At 41.0% G+C, this 21,270-nt stretch overlaps 1 protein-coding gene and 1 long non-coding RNA gene across 7 annotated transcripts in view; one reads left to right on the top strand and one right to left on the bottom strand.

The window, feature by feature from the left end:
* Positions 1–438: 438 nt before the first annotated feature.
* Positions 439–21,270, top strand: part of EYA2 (EYA transcriptional coactivator and phosphatase 2) — a 90,267-nt gene continuing 69,435 nt past the window's right edge. The window contains exon 1 of one of the 6 annotated variants that reach the window (XM_015881571.2): positions 439–620. Coding sequence is in view for 3 of the 6 variants with exons in the window: in XM_015881569.2 (XP_015737055.1) it covers positions 856–926 (71 nt within the window). In the remaining 3 variants the exon portion in view is untranslated. Of the gene's footprint in view, positions 621–787; positions 927–11,340; positions 11,416–11,451; positions 11,533–21,270 lie in introns of those variants that run through there. The other 5 variants (XM_015881569.2, XM_015881568.2, XM_015881567.2 and 2 more) reach the window with 5 other exon arrangements.
* Positions 1,494–11,329, bottom strand: LOC107322960. Its single transcript, XR_001559114.2, has 2 exons — positions 11,227–11,329; positions 1,494–2,685 (listed from the first exon to the last, which is right to left on the bottom strand). It is a non-coding gene; the product is annotated as an uncharacterized LOC107322960 (long non-coding RNA).

A 21,270-nucleotide genomic window follows, 5' to 3' on the forward strand; every position in this document is an offset into this window, starting at 1 on the left:
GGTCACGGATGCAGCCTGATTCCTGCGGGGATGTTGGAGGCAGAAGCAGGATGGCGTGGGGTGGGGGGAGTTCAGCCCTGGCCACCAGGAGCTGTGCGATGCTCGTGTTGGTGGGAGCAGAGGGATGCTTTGTATGAGCGGGACTGCTCCTGCAGCTCTGCAGGTCTTGTGGTAGTGTGGGAGAGCGTGTAAAAAAACTTCCTCCAAATATTCTTTTAAAATTGAGGTTTAAAAATTGACACAGGAGTCGATGTTGTGTTCATATGCCCACGTTTTAAACCAAGAATCCCTCTTAAAAACATACAGCTAAACCTTAGTTGAGAGCATCAGGCCGGATAAAGCTGAAAGCAGAAAGCACGCTGAGGGAGTACCTGCTAGCAAGCGAAAGCACGGCCCGGCAAGTTAGAAAGCGCGGGGGAGCGCTGAGCACAGCAGGCAGAGCAGCGGGATCGCTCAGGGGGACACGTTGGTGACCGCACAAGAGGCTGCCCCGCGCTCCGGCCGGGCCCCGCGTCGTGCGGGAGCCGCTGCAAGCTCCTCCTCCGCCGGGCCGGGCAGCAGCGAGCGGCCGGACAGCTCCGAGGGCACAGGCTGCGAGGCGGCGCGGCCCCACGCGTGCGGTAGGTGCGGGGCGGGACGGCCGCCTGCGGGACTGTGCGCGGCTGTGCGGGGCCGGCGGCGCGGTGCGGGCTGCCCTGGGGCGGGCTCGCTGCGGGGAAGCAACAGGTCGGGCTCGCTGCGGACGGACCCTCGCGAGGTCACGCACCGCGGGGAAGCGCGGCGGGGAGGGGAGGGCGCGGCGCGGGGTGCGGAGCCGCCGCCCCGCTCCGCTCCGCTCCGCTCCTATCCGCGGGCATGCGCGCCTGCCTCGCACATGCTCACTGCGCCCGCGGCGGGCGCGCACACTCCGCAGCGCTGCGGCTCCGGTGAGTACGGGCGGGGGAACGACGGTCCGCTGCCCGCCCCGCACCCGCGGATGGGCTGGAGGCGGCGGGTTCCGTGAGCGGCTGCCCGCGTCCATCCCGCGTCCACGGACGGCGCGGAGCGGAGCGGGACGGGACCCGGAGCGGACGGCAGCGCCTGTCCCGGCCCCGCCGCTTCCCGCGGACGCGCTGCGGGGCGAAACGCGACAGCACGTCGGGTCGTACGGGCTGCGGCGGGGTTAATCGGTGCGGGTATTTGATGCGCTGCGGACCGTCCGGCTTTACCTTAAGCCAGCTTCGGTTAGTTATTCTATTGCAAACTGAAATGTGCGTTTAAATAAAGTTAGTTATGCTCTTTTTTTTTTTGCAATTGCTCCTGTGAGGAAAATTTCTCGAGTGATTGATGCGCTTGAAATACACTTTTTGGAGCGTTACGTTATGCCCGAGCGCAGCGAACAGCCGCTAACGGAAATTAGCGATGGAACACAGCTCCTGTGCTCGGACCTTTCGAATGGTGCTGTGTTCTGCAGGGTGAAAGTTTAGCTATTAAATGCGCACGGTTAACCAATAAACATTTAATCACATTTATTAACGGGAATTTTCTTCAGCACGGTATCAGATTCACACATCCCTTGACTTCGTTCAGGGCAATAGGAGTATCGCATTGTTTAGTCCTTCTCGTGCACTTTGTGATTTGCTGAGATCCTCCTTCTGTGCTGCTCTCTCCAGGAGGTTTTCCCCGGAACCTTTGGGGAAGCACGACGAATTGCTTTCTGCCCGCTGTGTGTGCTGGGGGATCTGGTGCCTAAAAGCTGGGCTCTATTCAAACTACAGCTCCTATGTGTAAGCTGATGTTTTGTAGCTCCTTCCACGCATCCCACGTTGCACTGTGGTTTGTGTTACATGTTGCTAAGTACGAGATAATTTTTCTCCTCGCCCCTTTTGCTTTGAATAAACTGTTTCTTCTCTAATACAAACCTGGATTATTAATTCTGCCTTGAAACTTAAGGCTCAAATATTATGGGCTTAAATATTACATACGTAAATAGGAAAGGCTTACCGTACAAATACCCTGAAAATACTTAGTGTTTGCAGCTTTGGAAACATTCCAAAACCTTTTGAAATATATGTTGAAAATTCACTTGCAATGATGCTACAGCAAATAACTTGAATTAATTATTCTGATTTGCATCTTAAGAAAAAGATAATAATAAATTTACTGTGTGATGCGAAATTAAGTTTTTGAGTCACATCATCCAGCCAGTTCTCATGCCTCTTTCTCTTCTATGTTCCCAACCAGCAGGTCAAAACATTTGGCCTAATAACAAGTGTGTACTCCTTTACTCCTTTGGTCTGAAGCCATCGTTCTTTCTATTTTGCTTTGCTTTGTTCAGCCCGCTCCCCTCAGCTCATTTTCTCTTACAGCACTACGTACAGACTCGATTCCCACGCCTCGCTAATGCTATCACCAGCATTTGGCTGAAAGGTTTGAAATGGGCTCCTGTTTCAAATATCTCGCAACCTTGGCAGTATTAAATTTCATTAGAAAAGCTTCATTAGGGAGAAATAAATATATTGTTGGTAATTCCCCCTTCATCATTAAGTCCCGCATTCGGTGTTCTGCATACAGACGCACCTTGACTGTACAAAGGGATTTGACTCACGTATTCATGAAGACCATGGTCTCAGAATAGCATTTTGAGAATCTCGTCTGTTCCTCTGCTGTTGTCCTTCCATAGCTGGCCAATGTGATGGATTTTTTCTGCAAAAGAAAATAGTTTCACTGTGAATCCTGCAAAAGTTAGTGGTATGTTAAAGCTCAAACCAGTGAGGTGCTCTGCTGAAGTCACCGTAGCTGCATTTGTGTGTCGGTGTGTGTAGGTGCAGGCTGCTGAGAAAGAAAACAATTAAAGAAGTCAGTAATTTTCTGCTGTCTTCCCGCCTGTTATTTATGATGTGTAGCAGTAAAGCAGCTATTCTGAATTCAGCTATAATTCTCGTCAGTAAGATTTGTTTCTTCTGTGCCAAATTTTGCAGTAACCAGATGGCTTTAAGGTGTCTTCAGCTGGAAAGCAAGCAAGAACAGTGCTGAAGACTAATTATTCCTTGCAGTAAATTTCTTCTGTAATAAATTCACAGGTTGTTAGACTTAATCTGTGGAAATGATTGTTAAGATTACTTGTGCAGTGAAAAATGCTTTTAAAATTCTGTTCCTTAAAAAAAAAAAAAAAGGTCTTAGAATGCCAGGAAAATGTTTCTGAGTTCACTTTGCCTTGTAGTAACTTTTATTAGGGATGAACCCTTCGGTTGCAAATTCAAATGCTTTCATAAACCATGGAACTCTGCAGTTTTAACATGATGAATTTTAATATATCCCAGAAGTTGAGGGCTCAATTTGTAGATAAACTGGGAAAACTTGTACGGCCCTTTCTGATGGATAGTTACTGTATGCATGTGTATTATGAACAGCGACAGTGAAACTGCTGTACTAAGAATCAAGTTCTTTTCATTACGCTTCACATTGTACTACACAGGACAGAAAATAGTTACACCAAAGAGGAAAAGGTGGAACTGATCAAAACTTTCCCTCATTTTTCTAATGAAAAGCCAGAAAGACCATCTTGACTGGGGCTGTTTTTAAGAGTTCTCATCAAAAAACGATTGTTTACGGCAGCCCAATTCTTAAAACAGTTCTTCATCCTTATTTGCAGATCTTAACTCAAGTAAGGATGTTTAACAAACACCCTGCTTTAATCAGGTGAGGATAAGCCCCTCAATTAGGACGCAAATAGTTGCGTACCTTGGTTGTGTCATTCAGGGCCTGGAGGTGTTGCCATTTGCCAGTAGATTTTGTGCTGCCAAAGTGTTAAATCAGGAGAGATGAGGAAATAGGAATAAGGATGTAGGACTATGCAGTCATCTTGCAAAATATTTTTGATCACAGTGTACAAAACTGGACCCAGTTTCCTTCTTTGGCAAGAAGCTGATTTACTGCTGAAAATAGTGTGAGAGGAAAATTGGATCAAAAACAGTGACTGTCACCACATCGACAGTTCCAGTGAATGTGTCACAGAATGAATATTTAATTTAAAGTAATTAAGCTTATTTTCAGCCACTCTTCCTGGTAGGACTTAAATTGTATTTAAATTACTTCAAAAGTACCTAAAATGAGAAGAAAAAGATTACATGGGCATAATCCTTCCCATTTAAAATTGTTTGTCTGCAGCTGCTTAAGTCCTAGCATTAGAAGTCACCTATAAACATGTTTATTTAGCATCAGTGTTATCTGTTAGATTGTACATGGTTCATTAACATGGAAAGAATACGTTTTGTTTAATAGAGTGTGGGAGCTGCCAGAGGTCAGAAGAGGTTGTTTGCCTGAAGTCGAGATGGCATCTTGGCTTTGCTTTCATTCTGTTTGTCACCTCTTCTGTCTCCGGGAAATGCTTCATTAGGGCAGTTGTGTTAAGGCGTTTTCCCTCGTGTTTAAGTGCAGAGGCTCCATAGAAAGCCAGAAGTATGCTGCAAGGCAGTGGTAAGGCTCGTGGGGATCTTTAAGGAAGGTTTGCTGTAATTTGTGGAGGGTTGGTTTAGATGGAGTTGAATGAAAGAAGACACTAGAAAGAGAAGAGCCATAAGGGAGAGAGGAGCCTGGAACGTTGTTGTAGGAACAACAAGCAGCATAGCCGTGAGTTGTACTTTGCAGAAACAGGGAGATGGGGGTTTGGGGTCTTAAAAAATTCAGAATGTTCTGTGTGCTGTTGAATTACATTTTGTCACTGTTGTTGTGGTTGGGTCACAGCCGGATTGGAGGCAGCTGTAGCTGGTGGTGATGCTGAGCTGGGAACCAGCAGGTGAGTTGGTGCCTCCGGCTGCAGGGATGGAGCAGGACTGGGCCCTTTCTGTCTCTTCTGAAACTTTCTGGGTGCTGTCCGCTCCTGTTTCTCTTAACAATGTGCTTGGAAATAGAGAACAGTACTGGATACACTGGAAATACCTTGTATAGAAACAGCCACAGCTTCATGTTTGAAAAGGTTATTTCAATTGTTTTAATGCTACTTATGTATAGATGCTGGCAGGCATGATCTGCACACAGTATTCTGACGGAGAGGTGCATATGTGCATTTTTTACTGGAGCATTTTGAAAATGTTTCTGAGTATTTCTGACAAGCTGCTGAATTTCTCCACCCAAAATGGAATGGGAGTTCCTTGGGATTTTCTTTTTTTGCTTTGGAGGGAAAAAAATGGTAATTTCAGCTAGAAAAACAGAAAATTGAATTTTATGATTTTTATCAGACAAGGACCTTTCGTAGATCATAACCAAAAGTCATCAAATAAAATGAACATTATAGTATTGATCAAAGTGGCTGTAGGAGATGCAATATGAATGAAGCTTACCGCAAATGTGCAGTTTTTTCAAAAGCAGAACAGTAAAAATAGGTTAAAAAAAATAAACTGAACTTCAGTGTTGATTTTAAGTTGTAACTGAAGTACATCAAGGGTCTGGATATTATTGTTTTCGTTTTTGTTTAAAGCCAGCCAAAACATCTATTTCTAAAGAGTAGTAGGTTCTCTCAAATAGCTTGGGAGAAAACAAAAATAACTGCTGTGTTGAGGGGGGGGGAATGTCTGGTGTAGGGTTTTTTCCTTGAATTATTTTCAACAAGTACTTACTCTGTTCCGTATTTTTAAGAAATTATGTGGACAGCAATTTTGTTTCTTTACCAAGGCAGTGAAAACACCAAGAATCCTTTTTATAATTTGGAAAGAATGTCTAAAGAATGAAGTAGTTAAACCTAAGTGTATTAGATCATACACTCTAAATGCATAAATAAGCATAACTGCAATCACAGAAACCAATGTTAAAACCACCAGGAAAACTCACCCACAAACCCTAATGACTTAAAGGGAATGACCTCAGCCATTGTGAAATTTGTGCCTATTTGTTGACTGACATTTTTTGTAGAAGCAGATTGCGTGTTTCACTGGGGTGTGGGATTTTGTTGTTTGAAAGACTGCTGGGGTGTTGTTTTCTTTACTGTTGCTGCCAGGTTTGAATAGAAGCAGCGAAAACGGGGTTGAGGCAGGGAGAGCCCGTGTGTGCCTTGGGCCTCAGCAATTTGGGAAGCAGGTGAAGGGTTGTTATTGATGGACAGAGACTGGTAGGAATTTATAGAAGTTTGTTTTTCAGATGTTAGAAATTTCCTCGATGATAGTCCATTTCTAACTTATTCCCAATTGGTTTTCTCTTAAGGAAATGAAAGTTTAAGGTATTTGATTACAAACCTAAGATCTTTTCATGTCCACATCTTTGTGTGAGCGCTGTGTGAAATACCAGTGTCATTCACCTCCTCTCTGCTTTTTTGAGAGGAAACTGTTACGCAGTAGAATCTCAACTTGCCATTGCTGTGACATGAGCTAATAATTCAGCAAAAATGAAGTCTTCCATTATTCCAACAGCAAAAAAATTCTATGAGGTTGTTTTTAAATTAACCAGCACTGTGCACTGCAAGCCTGGTCAGAGCCAAATCGCTCTGCAGACATGGCTCCTCTCTGCTGGCTCCTCCTGGCTGTGAGCTCCTACTTTTCTGGGCTGCAGTAATTAAAGAAGGCCCAAATTTAATTGTCTCTTCTTAGCTGCAGAGACAGTTTTAAGAAAACTGGTATTTTTGTACTCTTCGATGCCTAATTTCAGACGTTTGGTCTTATGGTGCAGAAATCCTCATTTGCCATCCTTGTTTTTCAGAAGGAGAAAGCCCAGCTAAACAAATAAATAAAAATCCTAAATAAAAAGAACAGTTTGGGACTAGTCAGCCCAGATAGTAATTAGTTAACCCACAGAGAACCAATGCCTCGCTCTGTGCTGAAGAGAGCGACTTCACAGACCAACTCGACCAGAGTAGGAAAGAGTTGTATTTCTAAACAAAGGCAAGAGGACGTGGGGAAAATTTCTTAAACTCAGCAAATGCCTTAAAAAGTGGAAATGCCTCTAGGATTACTCAAGCATCCACAAGAAACAGTGAGGGGAAAGTGAAGCAAGGCATCTGAAATTTCTTGTTTTTTAAGTAGGTTGAGTAAGCAAAGTGTTCTCAGGGCCCCTGTTATTTACAACTTAGTCCGTGCACCATGCAGAGATCCTCATCAGCTGGCTTAAAGGCAAGTTTTGCGTCTATTGCAAGTTGTATCTTTTGATGAAATGCTTAATTCAATTTTCTGCCGTTTAATTGTTCTACGATTGCTCTGAAATAACTTTGATCAGTTTTGAACATAGATCTGTATCACCGGTTTTGATTCCCCTTGCGACTGTGCTTCTGTACTTGATTACTATCACTAGAGTTTAACTCTCTAACTATTATTTAAGATTTTAATTAAAGTCCAAACGTACTCACAAAATGCTTCACTTCCAGTAAATATTGATAGTGTTAACTTCAGCTGAACATTTTTTGTGGCCGAAACGACTCATTTTTTTTTTTATTTTTTTTTTAAGGATTGAGCAATAGTTCTTATTTGAAAAGAGATGTTGTATACCCATCCTTTATCAAAACAGAAGCACAGTTTTTTAATGAAGTGTAATACTCCTGAAAGTAAAGCATTTGAACGTTTTATTGGCCATGTCCAAATTTACTTTTTAAAAAAATAGATACTATTTGGTCTGATAGAACCTTTATTAAAATTTATTAAACTCATTTGTTAAGTGCCGTATTGATATTCCACCTCTCCATGGAGATACAGAATTAGGAGTAAGTCAGCTTTAACACTTGTGAACACAAAATAAATCATCTGTTTCACTGTGCTTAACTGTGGGCAAATCTATGCTAGATCTGGTCCTGCTCTCCCTGGTTTCCAGTCATCTCATTTAAAGAAGGAATGTCCCCTACTGAGAGGGGACAGTTTTAAATCTTCTGTATCTGTTGCATAAGCATATATTTTTTTAAAGTTTCCAATTGTAAAGGCTGTCCATGCAAGTCAGACCGACTTCTCCAGCATCTGAGCCTTGCAAAACATGAGCAGGAATTGCTGTGTCTCTCTGCTGTCTGCACTCATGGGCCTTATTTGTAACTTAGCAAAGGTCTTCTGCAGCAGTTAGCAAAAGGAAAGAAATCCAGATACAGTGGAAGCCATACAGCTCCCCAGGCAGGAGGTGCTGCAGCCCTCACCATAACAGCAGATGGAACCTCCTGCGCTGAGAGACCTTTGCAGTGATTTGACTCAGTCCAGCACCTTCTATGACCTAATGCTTTTGGTTGTGTTGGTGGAGTTATCTCTTCAGCAGCAAAATAAAGCAGACACCAGTTATCTTTATTTACTGTTATAAAATAAGCAAAAAATCTGTTTAATCTTTAAAGACTGTAAATGTCTACTTTAAAGCAACTAGTTTTTAAAAAAATCCAGTACTCTTTGAATAAAAATCAAACTTAGGTTTCTGACCTAAAACACATCTTTCACCAGTGCTGCAAATATGTGTACAAGGCAATGTAAGGCTCTTCTGTTTAAAGACTTTGGCAGACCTTTGCTGTCTTCTTAAAAAGACTTTGCCCTCTTCAATACTGCTGCACCTGAAAATTTGAGGTGGTAATTTGAAAGAATGCATATTTACCCTAAACATGTGATTTAATTTTGTTTGTTTGGCAACCATCCCTCCTGTTTCCTGCAACAGATTAAGATAATTTGAGAAAGAGAAATGTCTGGGATGGGAGAGTAGGGAAGCAAACTGAGTCTTCTATAAAATATTTGAGATCTTGTAAAACTTATGGACTAGATTAGTTTTGAGACAGCACTTATGTCCCTCTGCAAGGTTGGGGGTAAGGGGAGGAGACGATGCTTGGTTTAGAATAGAAACTAATAAACGACGCTACTGCTGGAAGTAGGATGCATTGATGTTAGAATTGGGTGTTTTCCTTCCTACATATTAGTGCTGCTTCTTCCCCTCATCCCTGATGCCACAAATCAGGATTATTCAATCACAACAGCAGTTTATCTGTTTGCAGAGTGGGATGGTTACTTAACAGTGCACAGAAGCATCGTGCCCTGGTTTCAGATAGGAAGTGGAAAACGAATATTATTTTGAACTTGAACTTTGTGAGCAGGCAGAAAGTAATTATCAGAGCTGGAACTCCCCCAGGAGAAGTGGGGGAGTGATGCACCGCACTTGTAAGAAGCGCTGTGGGATCTTAAATATCTCATCGTCTTTAATGCTTTGGTTTTATATTTCTGCTTTTTAATTGATCTTCCACTCCTCATTTTTTTTCTTTGGCAAATGGAGGAAGAGACAATTGCACGTAGACTTGGTGTTCTGTGTTTATTAATAGTTACTCCTCCCTGTCTCTTGCTGGTGGGGCAGGGCTGCTTTTACATCTTGGTCTGAGTGTTGCTTTCAGTTGTAAAAGGAACTCTTTTCACTACCTGGGTTATTTAATAGGCTACTGATGATTAAAAGCATATAATGGTGAAGCCACTGAATTAGAAATCTTGAGTGAGCCACTCGTATATAGTATTATTTATAAACCAGACAAGTTTATCTGTGTTGTAAAATAGAAAAGTAGACTGTCAGTCTGCAGTTATGAAGTTAATATTTTGAGTATCACCTTTTTAATAAGCACATTACTATTAAAATACTACTGTGAGCTCTTTGTAGGAAAAAAAAAAGAAAAAAGGCAAATTCTGTCTTCACTAGTTTTTCATTATTATTGCTGTGACCAGCAAAATATGACAGGTTTTTTTGCAGCTTCTTTACAAGTTTCTCAACTAAGAACAATCAGCACAAGATTTCACATTTCATACAGACTGTATAGTACTTTCTGTAGGCATTGAAAGTATTGTGCTTTATTAAGTTAGATAATTAAACAACAAAGGGAAAAGATTTTTTTGCTAACTTTTTAAGGTGATGCTTCTAAATATCAAATGGGATATTTCATTCTTGGGAAGGAGCATCATCTTTAAAAGACAATATTCATTTTTAACATAAAAATTGGAAACATAATATGTTCCTTATGATACTTCATCATGATGTGTCCTTGATGAAGTTCTCAACACTATTTTACATCTGTATTAACTGAGCTTGTGGATTTTTATTTTTGAGTTTTAAGGGCTGCAAAATTAAATCGCTTTAAAAAAGCGGGGGGTGATTTATGGTAGCACAGTAGGAGAAATTCATCTTGAGATTTTAATATCTTCCACCTGGTATAGAAATAAAAAGAAAGTAGTCTTTAGCTGGTGACTAATTTGTCACTAATACTCAGGGGTTCCTTCATTACAACTCAAAGATGTCAGTTTTGAGAGAAACATACGGTAAAGGAGCCGAGAGCAACTTCCTGTAGCAGACACTTAGAAAAAGGAGAAAAATAAAGGTCTGGAAAGCAGCTGAAGCTGTGTGAAGGAAGGCTCTAAAGCTATCAATCAGAGCAAAATGATTGGGGAAGGATTTTACCTGCAGGCTTCAGAGGTATTCATTAGGACATGTTCAAGGAGGAAAGACACTCGATATGGCTCCAGAGGAGGAGCCCTGGCAAGCAGTAATACTCTGACTGACGCTCAGTTCTCCTCCAAAGTGCACGTACTGCATTCTGGAAACTGTCTGAGGAGGAACTGTATTGTGGTGGTGTTTGGTTTGTTTTTTTAAAGACGCTGCTTGCTGATGTCTTTTACACTTCGTCACAGCATTCAGTGACTTGCATCCAAGACTTAGCACAGTTTTTTTTAACTGCTAGAGAATATCTGCATCTACTGACAGCTCAAACCCAACGACTAAGCATCTCTGTTACATCAGTCTTCCCAGGCAACAAACAGGACCTGAGGAAATGGCTACAAGTTGTACCAGAGGAGGTTTAGATTAGATGTAAGAAAAAAACTTTTTCTCTCAGAGAGTGGTCAGGCACTGGAATGGCTGCACAGGGTGGAGTTGCCATCCCTGGCAGTGTTCAAGAGGTGTCTGGATGAGAAGCTATGAGATATGTTTTAGTGGCTGTGGTAGCAGTGGTAGCGGTGATGGGAGGATGGTTGAACTGGATGATCTTGTAGGTCCTTTCCAACCTTGTGATTCTATGATCCTAAGTCCTTTTTGCTAGCAGAGAACCATTCTGGTGTCCAGAAGCTTGCATGTCCAGTGTAATAATAAATCTTTGGTTTAGTTCCCATCTTTCCAGAACTGTTGTTTCATGACAGCACAAGTGTAAGGAGGGGGGAGCGTGTATAGGACAGTATGAGTCTCAATCCCTCAAGAAACCACTCTGTGCTCATGTCATATTTAAACAGACACAGTAAAACACGAATGAGAAAGCTGGATAGAAGACGGCTACTTATCTACCTTTAGAAACAGGACGTGAGCAATTGGCTGTGGCAGCGCAGTGTGATCCCTGTGAGGAGCGCCGCGCTGTTCCTCCTCCCGCCCTTTTCCTCCCGCCCTGTGGGGGCTGCTGCTGCCCTGAGGTGGCGACAGGGAGAGAAGGAGAAGGCTGACAGGAGGCTGCTCTGCTTCCCCTGTGTCCCACCTGAGGTAATAATGGGACCTAAAATTATGGAACCAAGTTGCTGTGAAGACCCAGTTGCTGTGAAGGAGGCTTCTCTCTTTTTCTCAAGAAACAGCCTTACATTTATGCTTTCATCCTGGGAAGTAAGTTAGAAAAGTTGTTTGAATGGCAGTGGGTTCAGGAGAGAGCTTTAAGTAAGCTTTCTTAACGCTTATTCTGGCAAGCCAAACTCTTGCTCAAAATGTTGTCTTGCCATTCCACAGACAGACTGGTTGTCTTTTGTTAATTGTGCAGTGGTCCTTTAATTCTACAGTAAACAAAACCTGCCAGGCCTATGTTATCCTTCTTGCAGCCAATTCTCTTTTGCTCAACACCTCAAGCAGAACTTGGTTTGAAATCCAATCTAGCGAGGTGCTACCTCCCGCGGCAGACATGCTATTAAGGGCCACAGATGTCTCCTTAATGAAAGGGTTTTGTTGTGCCAACACGATGCTCTCTGTCCTTCCTCAAATGGATGCTTTCTGTAGTGGTGCAAATACCATTACCAGAAGAAACAGTATGGAACTTGCAATCTTGTGGTCACTGGAACATAAACGTCTGAGATTTTTCTTGGCATATACTCCTAAAGGTTAATGCATACTGTGCTTTTTTCAGAGTTACTGAAAATCAGGCCTGTAGTTGTATCTTTTTTCTTTTTTTCAGTGCCTCGAATGGTTTATACACTCTAATGACCTCTGGAAGTACAGCTTGTATTATATCCACAAATCAAATATTAGTAAAGAAATAGCAGGGATGTGACTTGTGGAGGCTTTTTTCAGATGGTCTCTGACAGTGATGGGTGAAGTGGTTAGAGGTTGGATTCTTGCATATGAAAAAGGGAAGCCAAAATCTGACTGCTTTAATTTGCAAGTTGACTGAATATAGGTAAGCTTTGCACTGAGATCTTAGCCTAACAGTTACTCAGCTATCCCTGTCACTGTAAATTTGAAGATTTCCAGGCTCATTTAAGTGCTGTCATCCAAGCCTTGTGTTCAGTCCTAAGCATTTTTCACTTCAGTTAGGAAGGCCTGAAATCACGAGACCTTAGAAAAGAAGCTGTATTATCCTGACACGAGTTTAAAAGAAACACTTCTCCCAGATTGTAAATGTCCAAAATATGCTGCTCAAATTTGTTCTGTTCAGTGTTAACATATAATGGTGAAGGTAAGTGGCTGTAAAGTCAGTTTTCATGTTTAATTAGTTGTGCAGGTGATTCATGTATTTTTTTATTCTCATTCCAATTTCATGCCAGCCTTGTGTTCTTATATTGCTATGAGTCTGTATTTCAAGGTAATACTTGTAGAGTGATGGCTCTCAGCTTTCATGGACTTGCTGAGTACATTTTTGATCTGAGGATTTTGGCTCTACAGATATTGACAAGATTTTTTTGTATACAGATGAGATGTGATCCAGTTGTCTTTAACAACGCATGTAATCTCAGAAGAGGAAAATCCTGTTCTTACCCATTAAAAGCTCTGCAGTTAAAGAATTGTGTGGTGAAAAACCTGTAAAGATTTCTTCTTTAAAATAAAAATGACAATGGCCACTTGCCTGATGAGGAAATCTTTTTCTCCACCATTCTAGGTAGCTGCTGAGCTGATAGAAGTCTGACTGTTGGCAGCACTTAAGATGAGATGCTTACAAGTACCCTGTAGCTGGCCAATATGTTCACTGATACTAAACACCTGTGAGCAACCCCCACTATTTCATTTTCTTCATAACCAGTAGAGCTTTTTGGCTCTCTGAGAGTGCAGTAGTTGACTGCTAAGGTAAATGCATGAAGTAAAGCCACACAGTAGCTGTATACCCCTGCAAAAGAACAGTGTGTACAAATAGCCAACATCGATGCCAATAATTTCTGACTCAAAGTCTGTGTGTTTCGAGGGAAGCAGAAGTAGCTGACACCTAAGTAGAGAAGTGATTTGGTGACAGTGTCTTACTTAGCATTAGAATGCTCACCTGCTGAGCAGTGAGGCTGTCCCTACTAGCAGTTGTGTTGGTGGACTGCAGGTATGGTGTCAAGACTGCATTAGGTTGAGATCTGCACTGACATCAAAAGGAGTGACCTTCAGTGCGTTCCTTTCTCCTTCCCTGTGCTGGTGCACTGATCATGCTGCGAGTCAGCTCAGTTCACTGATCCAGCTGAAAAGAAAACCAGGAAAAAAGCCGGCTGCTCTCCTGGCTGACAACAAACTCATGCAGCTGCAGAAGTCTGCAGGAGACTGTGTCTGAAGAAAGGAGGATGTAGGGTTGTGTCTTTGGTCAGAAGTGAGAGTTTTGAGTCTTACAGTCATTGGAAGCTGGTCAAACGCTGAGATAGATGGTACTGCAATTTTGCTGTTACCCTTGATAACTCAACTTCAAGGCAACAGTTTGAGAAACAAATGAATTTACAAAGTGCAGCCCGCTTAACTGATGAGGATCTATCAGCTTGATGCTTTAGTATGCATATAAATGTGGATAATGATGTAATAATATGTTAATATATAAAATGGCATCACTTACCTGGCTTGGATTTCCAGTGTGTGAAGTCTTGTCCGGTTTCTTTTCCTGGTTCCCGAGGACACCTTTGGGCAGATGTTTTGGAAATGTGCATCTTGGCATATCCCAGAGGAGATTCTGAGCAAGATGTGAAGGTTATCACTGCTTTCTTTGAAGAGAAGCTGGAGGAAGATCGTGTTTACATGTTGAAATTATTAAAGCAGTTGCTGCAGTGGGATGAAGACAGGTATGATTCCCTCCAGGCACAGGCTGAGAGAGAAATCTTCAGTGGATAATGGTAAATAGAAACATCCTGATTTCATTCCTGTTTGGGATCTTAACAGAAGCGCCTTCCTCAAAGTCCCACACTTGTTAGTAGAACAGCAGTGAGAATTAGGAGTCCTTAATTCCCGTGTTTCTGAAATAATTGGTACACTGGATGCTTAAAAACCTCACTGAAATGAACTATAGCAATACCATTTCTGGCTGCAATTTATACAACTTGGAAATTATATTTTAAATTAGGATTAATTTTCCCACCAAGTGAGGTTGACTGACTAGCTATTTTAATTACTGAATGTAGGTTACATATCTACAAGAAAAACTTCTCTCTGACAAAAGCATATTATGTCTTGGCTCTTAATAATAACCAGCTCAACTTTAATTTCACAACTTGCTGCCAACAGCTGCCTTACTAAGACATAGTACTCGTAATAAATGAGATTTCATGAAAAAAGAGAAAAAGAAAAAGGAAAATTCAGTTCCAGCTGGATTGAAAATGCAGTTGGAGCACTTCTGTCCTGCATATAAAGCTGCCATCCGCATAAACATTCCAAATTACTTTTTCATTTTTAATAATGAGGATCAGACCTTTTCTTATTATTGAGGCAAATGTAAGATATTAGAAGCATACAATTTCATTCAGAATCCATTAGTTATTGAATCCTGTCCAAAGTTAAGTATTTGAAGTGTTTTGGGAGAACTCACCTTTTAGTTTCAAGATTTTTGACAACCTACTTGGATGAATACCCTGAAATGAGCAGACCACTCTAGTCCTGCTTGGTAGCTCCTGGATGCATTAATTACATCATTTTCTCTTGGAGCTGCTGCTGGTGTATTGTTGAAAGTCCTGCAGCTGATGAGTGCTTGCCCAAACTACCAACAGGAATCTCAGTTAAATTATCGCACAGCCTTTCTGCACATGGAAAAGATTAATTCTCCTAGCCACAAACAGAATGAACACTTTGTACTTACAATCATAATGTACATTCATGCTGAAATACAGTGCCAATAAGCAATTCCTTACCAATAAATTCACAGTTCTAATAACCATGTGTTTTTACAGCATCTTGATCCCAAAGGATCAAAGAAGCATTGATTTGTTTAGCTCTAGGTCCCATCCCTTGTTGTTCTCTCTCTCCCTTTGCTCCCCATGAGCTCAAAAAAGCCATACATAGATGAAACCCAACCATCATCATATAGTCCACAGCAGGGAAGGGCACTTTGCAAAACCACAGAAAGGAATATTTTAGCCAATAGAAAGGAAGTGTTGTGGGCAGACAGAGCACAAACATGAGAGCCTGCTTTGGCCGGGAGCTGATATCAACCTGTCTAAACTGCTGTAGTTTAAACAGTGATGCTGAAGGCATTGCAAGTTAAAAATCCAACTTGTTAAACAGTTACACTGTACCTGCAGCAGTCTGTTTGCTGCTGTATGGGGAAGCTTGTAGATGGCACCGATGGCCTTTACCAAACATGGTTAAGAATTCAAATAGCAGCATTAGCTCAAGACAGTGGAGTCAAGAAGTATTGGTATGAGTGTCTGATGAAGCAGTATGCATTATGGAGTAAAGGTGCCTACAGTGGCTGCATTTTGCCCTTGGGAAAAGTTGAATAGTGCTCACAAGAAACATTACTGCTCTATAACTGAACTTTTGGTAAAGTTAATTTTGTCCCCAGACCTCTGTAAAGGCCTGTTGTGCTTTTGAAGACATGTGCTGAGACGTTGCGTAACATGATGTAGTCCCTGTCAGGATTAATGTCCCAGGAGTTTCCAGTACTGTAGGATGGTTGATGTTCTGCATCAAAACCCAGGACAAGGTTTTTGAAGATTAGAGGGGACAAAACAAGCATTACTGAAACTACTCTGAAAGTGTTTCGTGCTTCAGGCAGTGTTTGGTGGCTGTTGTACTGCAGCGGCAGATAAGGACCCAGCCCCACACTATGCGGAAATGAAGCACTGCCTGCTTCAGAATATTTATTTATCATGACTTGAGAAAAGTGTGTGGAAAAACAGGGTATGCACAAGATACAAAATTGCCATGGGCAGGTAATGATGGTGTTTCTAAGGAAGCCAAATATTTCTTTTTCGCCTGTGAAATACACAGCTTTGAGGCAGCTCAGTAATTCCTCACTGCTGTAACATTCTACTCCAAAACCTGGAAATCCTGTGTCTGATTAAACAAATCTTTTTTTTAACAAGAATCTCGGGCTGAGTGGCAGCAACTTTCACCGTCATAAATGTTTTTCGGTTCCATCTCAAACCAGTACAGTGAAATAATGATTAGTTGCACTTAGGCACATGTATCCATCAGAACTAGCAATTATTTAAGGAAGAAAAACAATTTGAAGTGCTGAAAAAAGCCCTGTATGCTATTGGAGAAAATCCTTTTCTGGTATTAGTCGTACTTTAAGATACTTTTTTTCTAACATTACTGTCACCTTGAACTGCGCTTTGTTTGCTTGTTTACTGCTGTCTGGATTCTATGAAGCAGTATTTAAAGCAGCATTTGTTACCAGCAAAAGAAGCAGAAACTGTTGGGGAGAGAAGAGAATGTGGACGTGATTTTATGTTCATAAACATGTTTCCTGCTTAGGTTTTTTGGAAAGGGGAAGTCCCAAAAAAGCGTATTGCAAAACCAGCATTGCTTTATGTCTATGTAGATGGGCATGGCAGAATAAAATACACATCTTTTCATATGTAAAGGTACATGTTGGAAATATTTTTAAAAAGATTAAGTATCTAAAATTATTCCCAACTCTGATATTTTCTCTCACATCTAACATATAGTGCAAACTTATTTCTGACATTTGATCTATACTGTCCATAGGTCTTTTATATACACACAGGGATTTACTGCTTTGTAATCAAGCTCCTGAAGAAAAACGTTGTCCTTTTATTCACAAGGGATGACTGTAATAAATTAAAACGGTTTCCCATTAGCCGTCCCTACTTAGCTGAACCACTTAAAATTACTTTGGACTTTGCCCTTGTCTGACCTCCTCACCTTTGCTCAAACATTTCTGTTTCCAGGAGTGCAGCAATGGTCCGAGGGCCTTACTTCTCTGAATAAAGTTACAAATCATTTCAGTCTGGCAGCAGAGCACCAAGGTGGAGCCCATTTGAAGTTAAAATAAATGTTTAATGGTTTTAAGAGCTTAATGCTCTGTCTAACTTGAAGACAATCTGTAATATCATAGATTGCTAAACAGCACGCAGCATTAAGAGATGATTGTGGCTTGTTTGCGTGCACATTTTTCAGGGAGACTGTATTTGCAAAGTGAAGATAGGTTTGGGTATTGTTTGTTTAATTACTTCTTCAAGATTTCTTTGGCAATAATGACTTTACCAGCTTTAAGAAAAAACTGCAGAATTGCAATGAGCAAAACTCTGAGGCTTGTTTGAGCACAGAAGTACATATAAAAAAGTATATTTGAGGTACTCTGCTGCTTTGCCTATTAAATGTAACTAAAATTGTATTGATTTACAAAACAAACTGCAGGTCTATATCACTTATTCTGTCAAATGTTCGGCTATAGTTTTTCAAGTGATAGTATGTAAGAGTTAAATTGCACACGCATTAATCAGTTGTGCTAAAGTAAACAGAATATATGCAGTTCAATTCTGGATTGTCCGTTTTAGTTATGAAATGAATAAGTGCTGAAATTTTTACTAGGTCCTAAGTCTTGTGTCCTTCTATCTGTTACTTCTCTTCGTATTCATGTTCCAAATTCAGTTTTTCCACTTGCTGCTTTGGAATAGTAACTCCAAGGTGTGAGATGGTCTCAGTGCAGTGTTGCAATCTGAAGAGCCATAAAGATGCTGCTCTTGTAAAAGTGGGACAAATGTCTGACTTCAGTGGCACTGCTGGTGGTGAGTCCCTCCAGGTCATCACGCGTATGCACTCCCTGATAGATGGTGTGCTTATTAATGCTTACAAATTAACGGCTTATTATTTAGAGAATGAAATTGGATAGAACTCCAGCTGTGTCTCAGCCACCCATGTCAGAGACAAGCAGATACTCTAGGGAGAGAGCTATCCAAACATTTCAGAAACCAATGTGCTTATGGAAAGGTAGGAACTGAAAAACAAGCTGAACTAGCATTCAGCAAAGGTATGGTGCAGTAGTCTAGTTTTATAGGAATTGCTAGGTAATGTCAGTCCCTGTGTTACAGGAAAAGTTCCAAAACTGTTCTATTCTGTGCTATTCCAGTTCTGAAATACTTTTGTTAAGTGAGGGCTAACTTGTCAGAACTGAAAAAGCAACTTGGCTGGTTGTAGTGAAGATCTCACATCTCAAATATTTTCAGCTATCTGTGATTATTCCACATAGGTAAAAATAACTCATAGTCTGCATAAACTTGAATAAACACGGGGAAACCACAAGCTGACTGCAAATGTTGCTTGAAGAAGAAAACCATACCCTGCATGTCACTGATCAAAGTCATCAAATCACAGCTGAGGGCAATTTAGTATTAACAGTGTTTTCTGGTCAAGAGGATACTGGGACTAGGTAGGGTAGTGCATGGTGGTCATATGTTGGTCTCAGGTACACTGTGCGATGTAGGGAATATCTGCATGGGAAATGTGAAAAAACACTGATATTTCTGAGAGTATTTTTGGAATCTCTATTAATGTGTCTTGGGCCATTGGGGTGCCAAGGGCAATATTGTGAGCAGTTGAGAAAAGGAAATATGTTCCCTAGTTATTGCAATTTCTATTGCACACTTGAATCCTGGGAGGAAAGAAGACTTAGCAGAGTGTTTGACCACCAAGGCTTGTTTCCGTTCCAAAGCAAACTCTGGGCTTTTTGCATATGAACGTATGCAAGATTCATAATCTGACACTATATTATTTGTGTGCATACATAACCTGCAATTTATTAAAGATATCCTTCTGCAGCTCTCTGCCTCTGCACCATCTGGGAAAGATGCAGAGATGAGAATGTTCTTAGCAATTGCAAGAGATTTCCTACAAAACCACTGGCTTGCAAGAGCTTATCACTGGTGAAAGAAGCATCTCTGGCATTTCATAAATCATCAACATTACTAACATGCTGTTTGGAGACTTGTATCATTAGCAAATTAATCATATTTAGGAACACTCCCGTAGCAGTGTTGGATGAGAAGCCATTCAATGCCTTCTGCCAAATAAACAGCAGAAAGTGGGGCCTGGGGGATGAGATGTGGGGAGTAGAAGCCAAAGCACAGCTTTCATATTACCTCAGTGTTATCCCTGATAGCAGTCTTTAAAAATATTTAAACAAAATAATGGCGAAAATGTTGTCTAGGAACTTGACTGATGCTAAAGGCAGAATGTGATGGAGAAATGATTTCTGGTTTTGACAGCAAGCATCCAAAAAAAGATTACTCATTTGCCTTCCAAGTCTGTAACATCTCTGCTGTGGCCCAGCCTTGATGTATGAACACCCACCAGACTGCTTTAATGTAAGGAAGAACAGGGATGCTAGGAGTTGCAAGAATAAACAAACATAAACCATTAATTAAAAAAACCACAAACAAGTGCTATTGAATCGTGCGAGTTTTTAATCGCTGGCTGTTACCTGCAGATTTAGTGCTATGCAATGCAAAAGAAACAACAGAACCAGCTGGATATTTGACAACTGATTTTTGCATAGCCTTTATTTGGCTTTTTCCATGGAATACAATAAGAAGCATTACAGCTAACTTCAGGAGACAGGAGGGTGTATTTCAGATCTTGCCATACATTGTATTAGTCCACAGACCACCACTGTGCTTTTGGTATTGAAGCATAAGACAGGTAACTGCCATTAATGACTAAACTGATCATGTAAACTTTCTGTGTTTCAAACCAGCTGTGAAACTGGTCTGCTATGTCAATGGATGCCAGTAAGCTTCAATTTTAAATGCTTTTTAATACTTTGTATGGCATGGAACGCATTATATAGAGCTGAATTATAAACTACTTTTCAAAATATCCATGATTCAGCTGCTTGTATGGAAAAATGTATATTCAGCTTTTGAGAAAAACCTTAACTCTTACAGCTCTCAGGGTCAGGCTTAGTTTTTTGCTTAAGGTTCATGTGGACGCTTCTCAAGATATTTGTCCCATGTATTTACTGGCAAAGTGGTATGTGACAGGGCTAGAAAATAGTTGCCTTTTTCAATTAGGTTTTATTAACTGTTTCTCTGACAAGCAAGAAATTTGAGTTCTTCTGGATAGTCCCATGATAGAAGGAAGTAGATGGAATGTAATTCTTGCAGAAGCACGTTTAGTTTGTGTGGTTTTTGCTTGTTTATTTTTCTTTTCTCCAGTTCACAGAAAGGAATAGAGATTGTATTTTTCAGATAGTATTCCTTAACATTTCAATGCCCGTATTTCTGATTTTTTTATTATTATTATTTATTTATTTATTTATTTACTTTTTTTCTCACATTCTTTTGTTTTCTTTCTGTTTTCTCACTCATTTTGTGTCTCTAAGCTTCCACTGTCCTGACACACCCACGTGTGTATAAGGAAAGTAGTTCCTAGACCAGTTTCAGACAGGGAAGTTCTGGTGCAAGCTGTCTTCTCTGCTGTAAGCTGCAGTTTGGAATCATTGCTGATCCGTTTTCTCTACAATACCTATTGCTGAAAATGCACCATATTAATCTTCAGGAACCATGTTAGAAGTGAGAGATGCAGGATTTTAAGACATTAGATGACCCTGAATGCTAGTTTGTGAAGAGAAGCAAATGAAGGGAAGCTGGTTCTCTAAATGTGATTCCGTGCTTAAAATTGCAGCTAAAGTGTGTAAATTCAGTTTCTGCGCTCCTAAAAAATTAAAATCCTGCAAGGAAGCACACAAGCAGCCTTTGTGATGACAGCCTGTAAAACCAGCAGCTGTACAGGGGTTAGCAGATTGGTTATGCTTAAAGTGAACCATGGCAAGACATGTGCTAACCGAAGATGCACAACATACCTATCACCTATTGCTTGAGGGTTAAAACAGAACAACTGGAGTAGACTGGGACTGGGGAGAGAAGAGTTATGCAGCCAGATGTGAATGAAAGAGAGAATTTAGGCCAAATGTGAATTAAAGTGAGAATTTAGGCATGC

Source organism: Coturnix japonica, chromosome 20 (assembly GCF_001577835.2).
Source record: "Coturnix japonica isolate 7356 chromosome 20, Coturnix japonica 2.1, whole genome shotgun sequence".
NCBI lineage: Eukaryota > Metazoa > Chordata > Aves > Galliformes > Phasianidae > Coturnix > Coturnix japonica.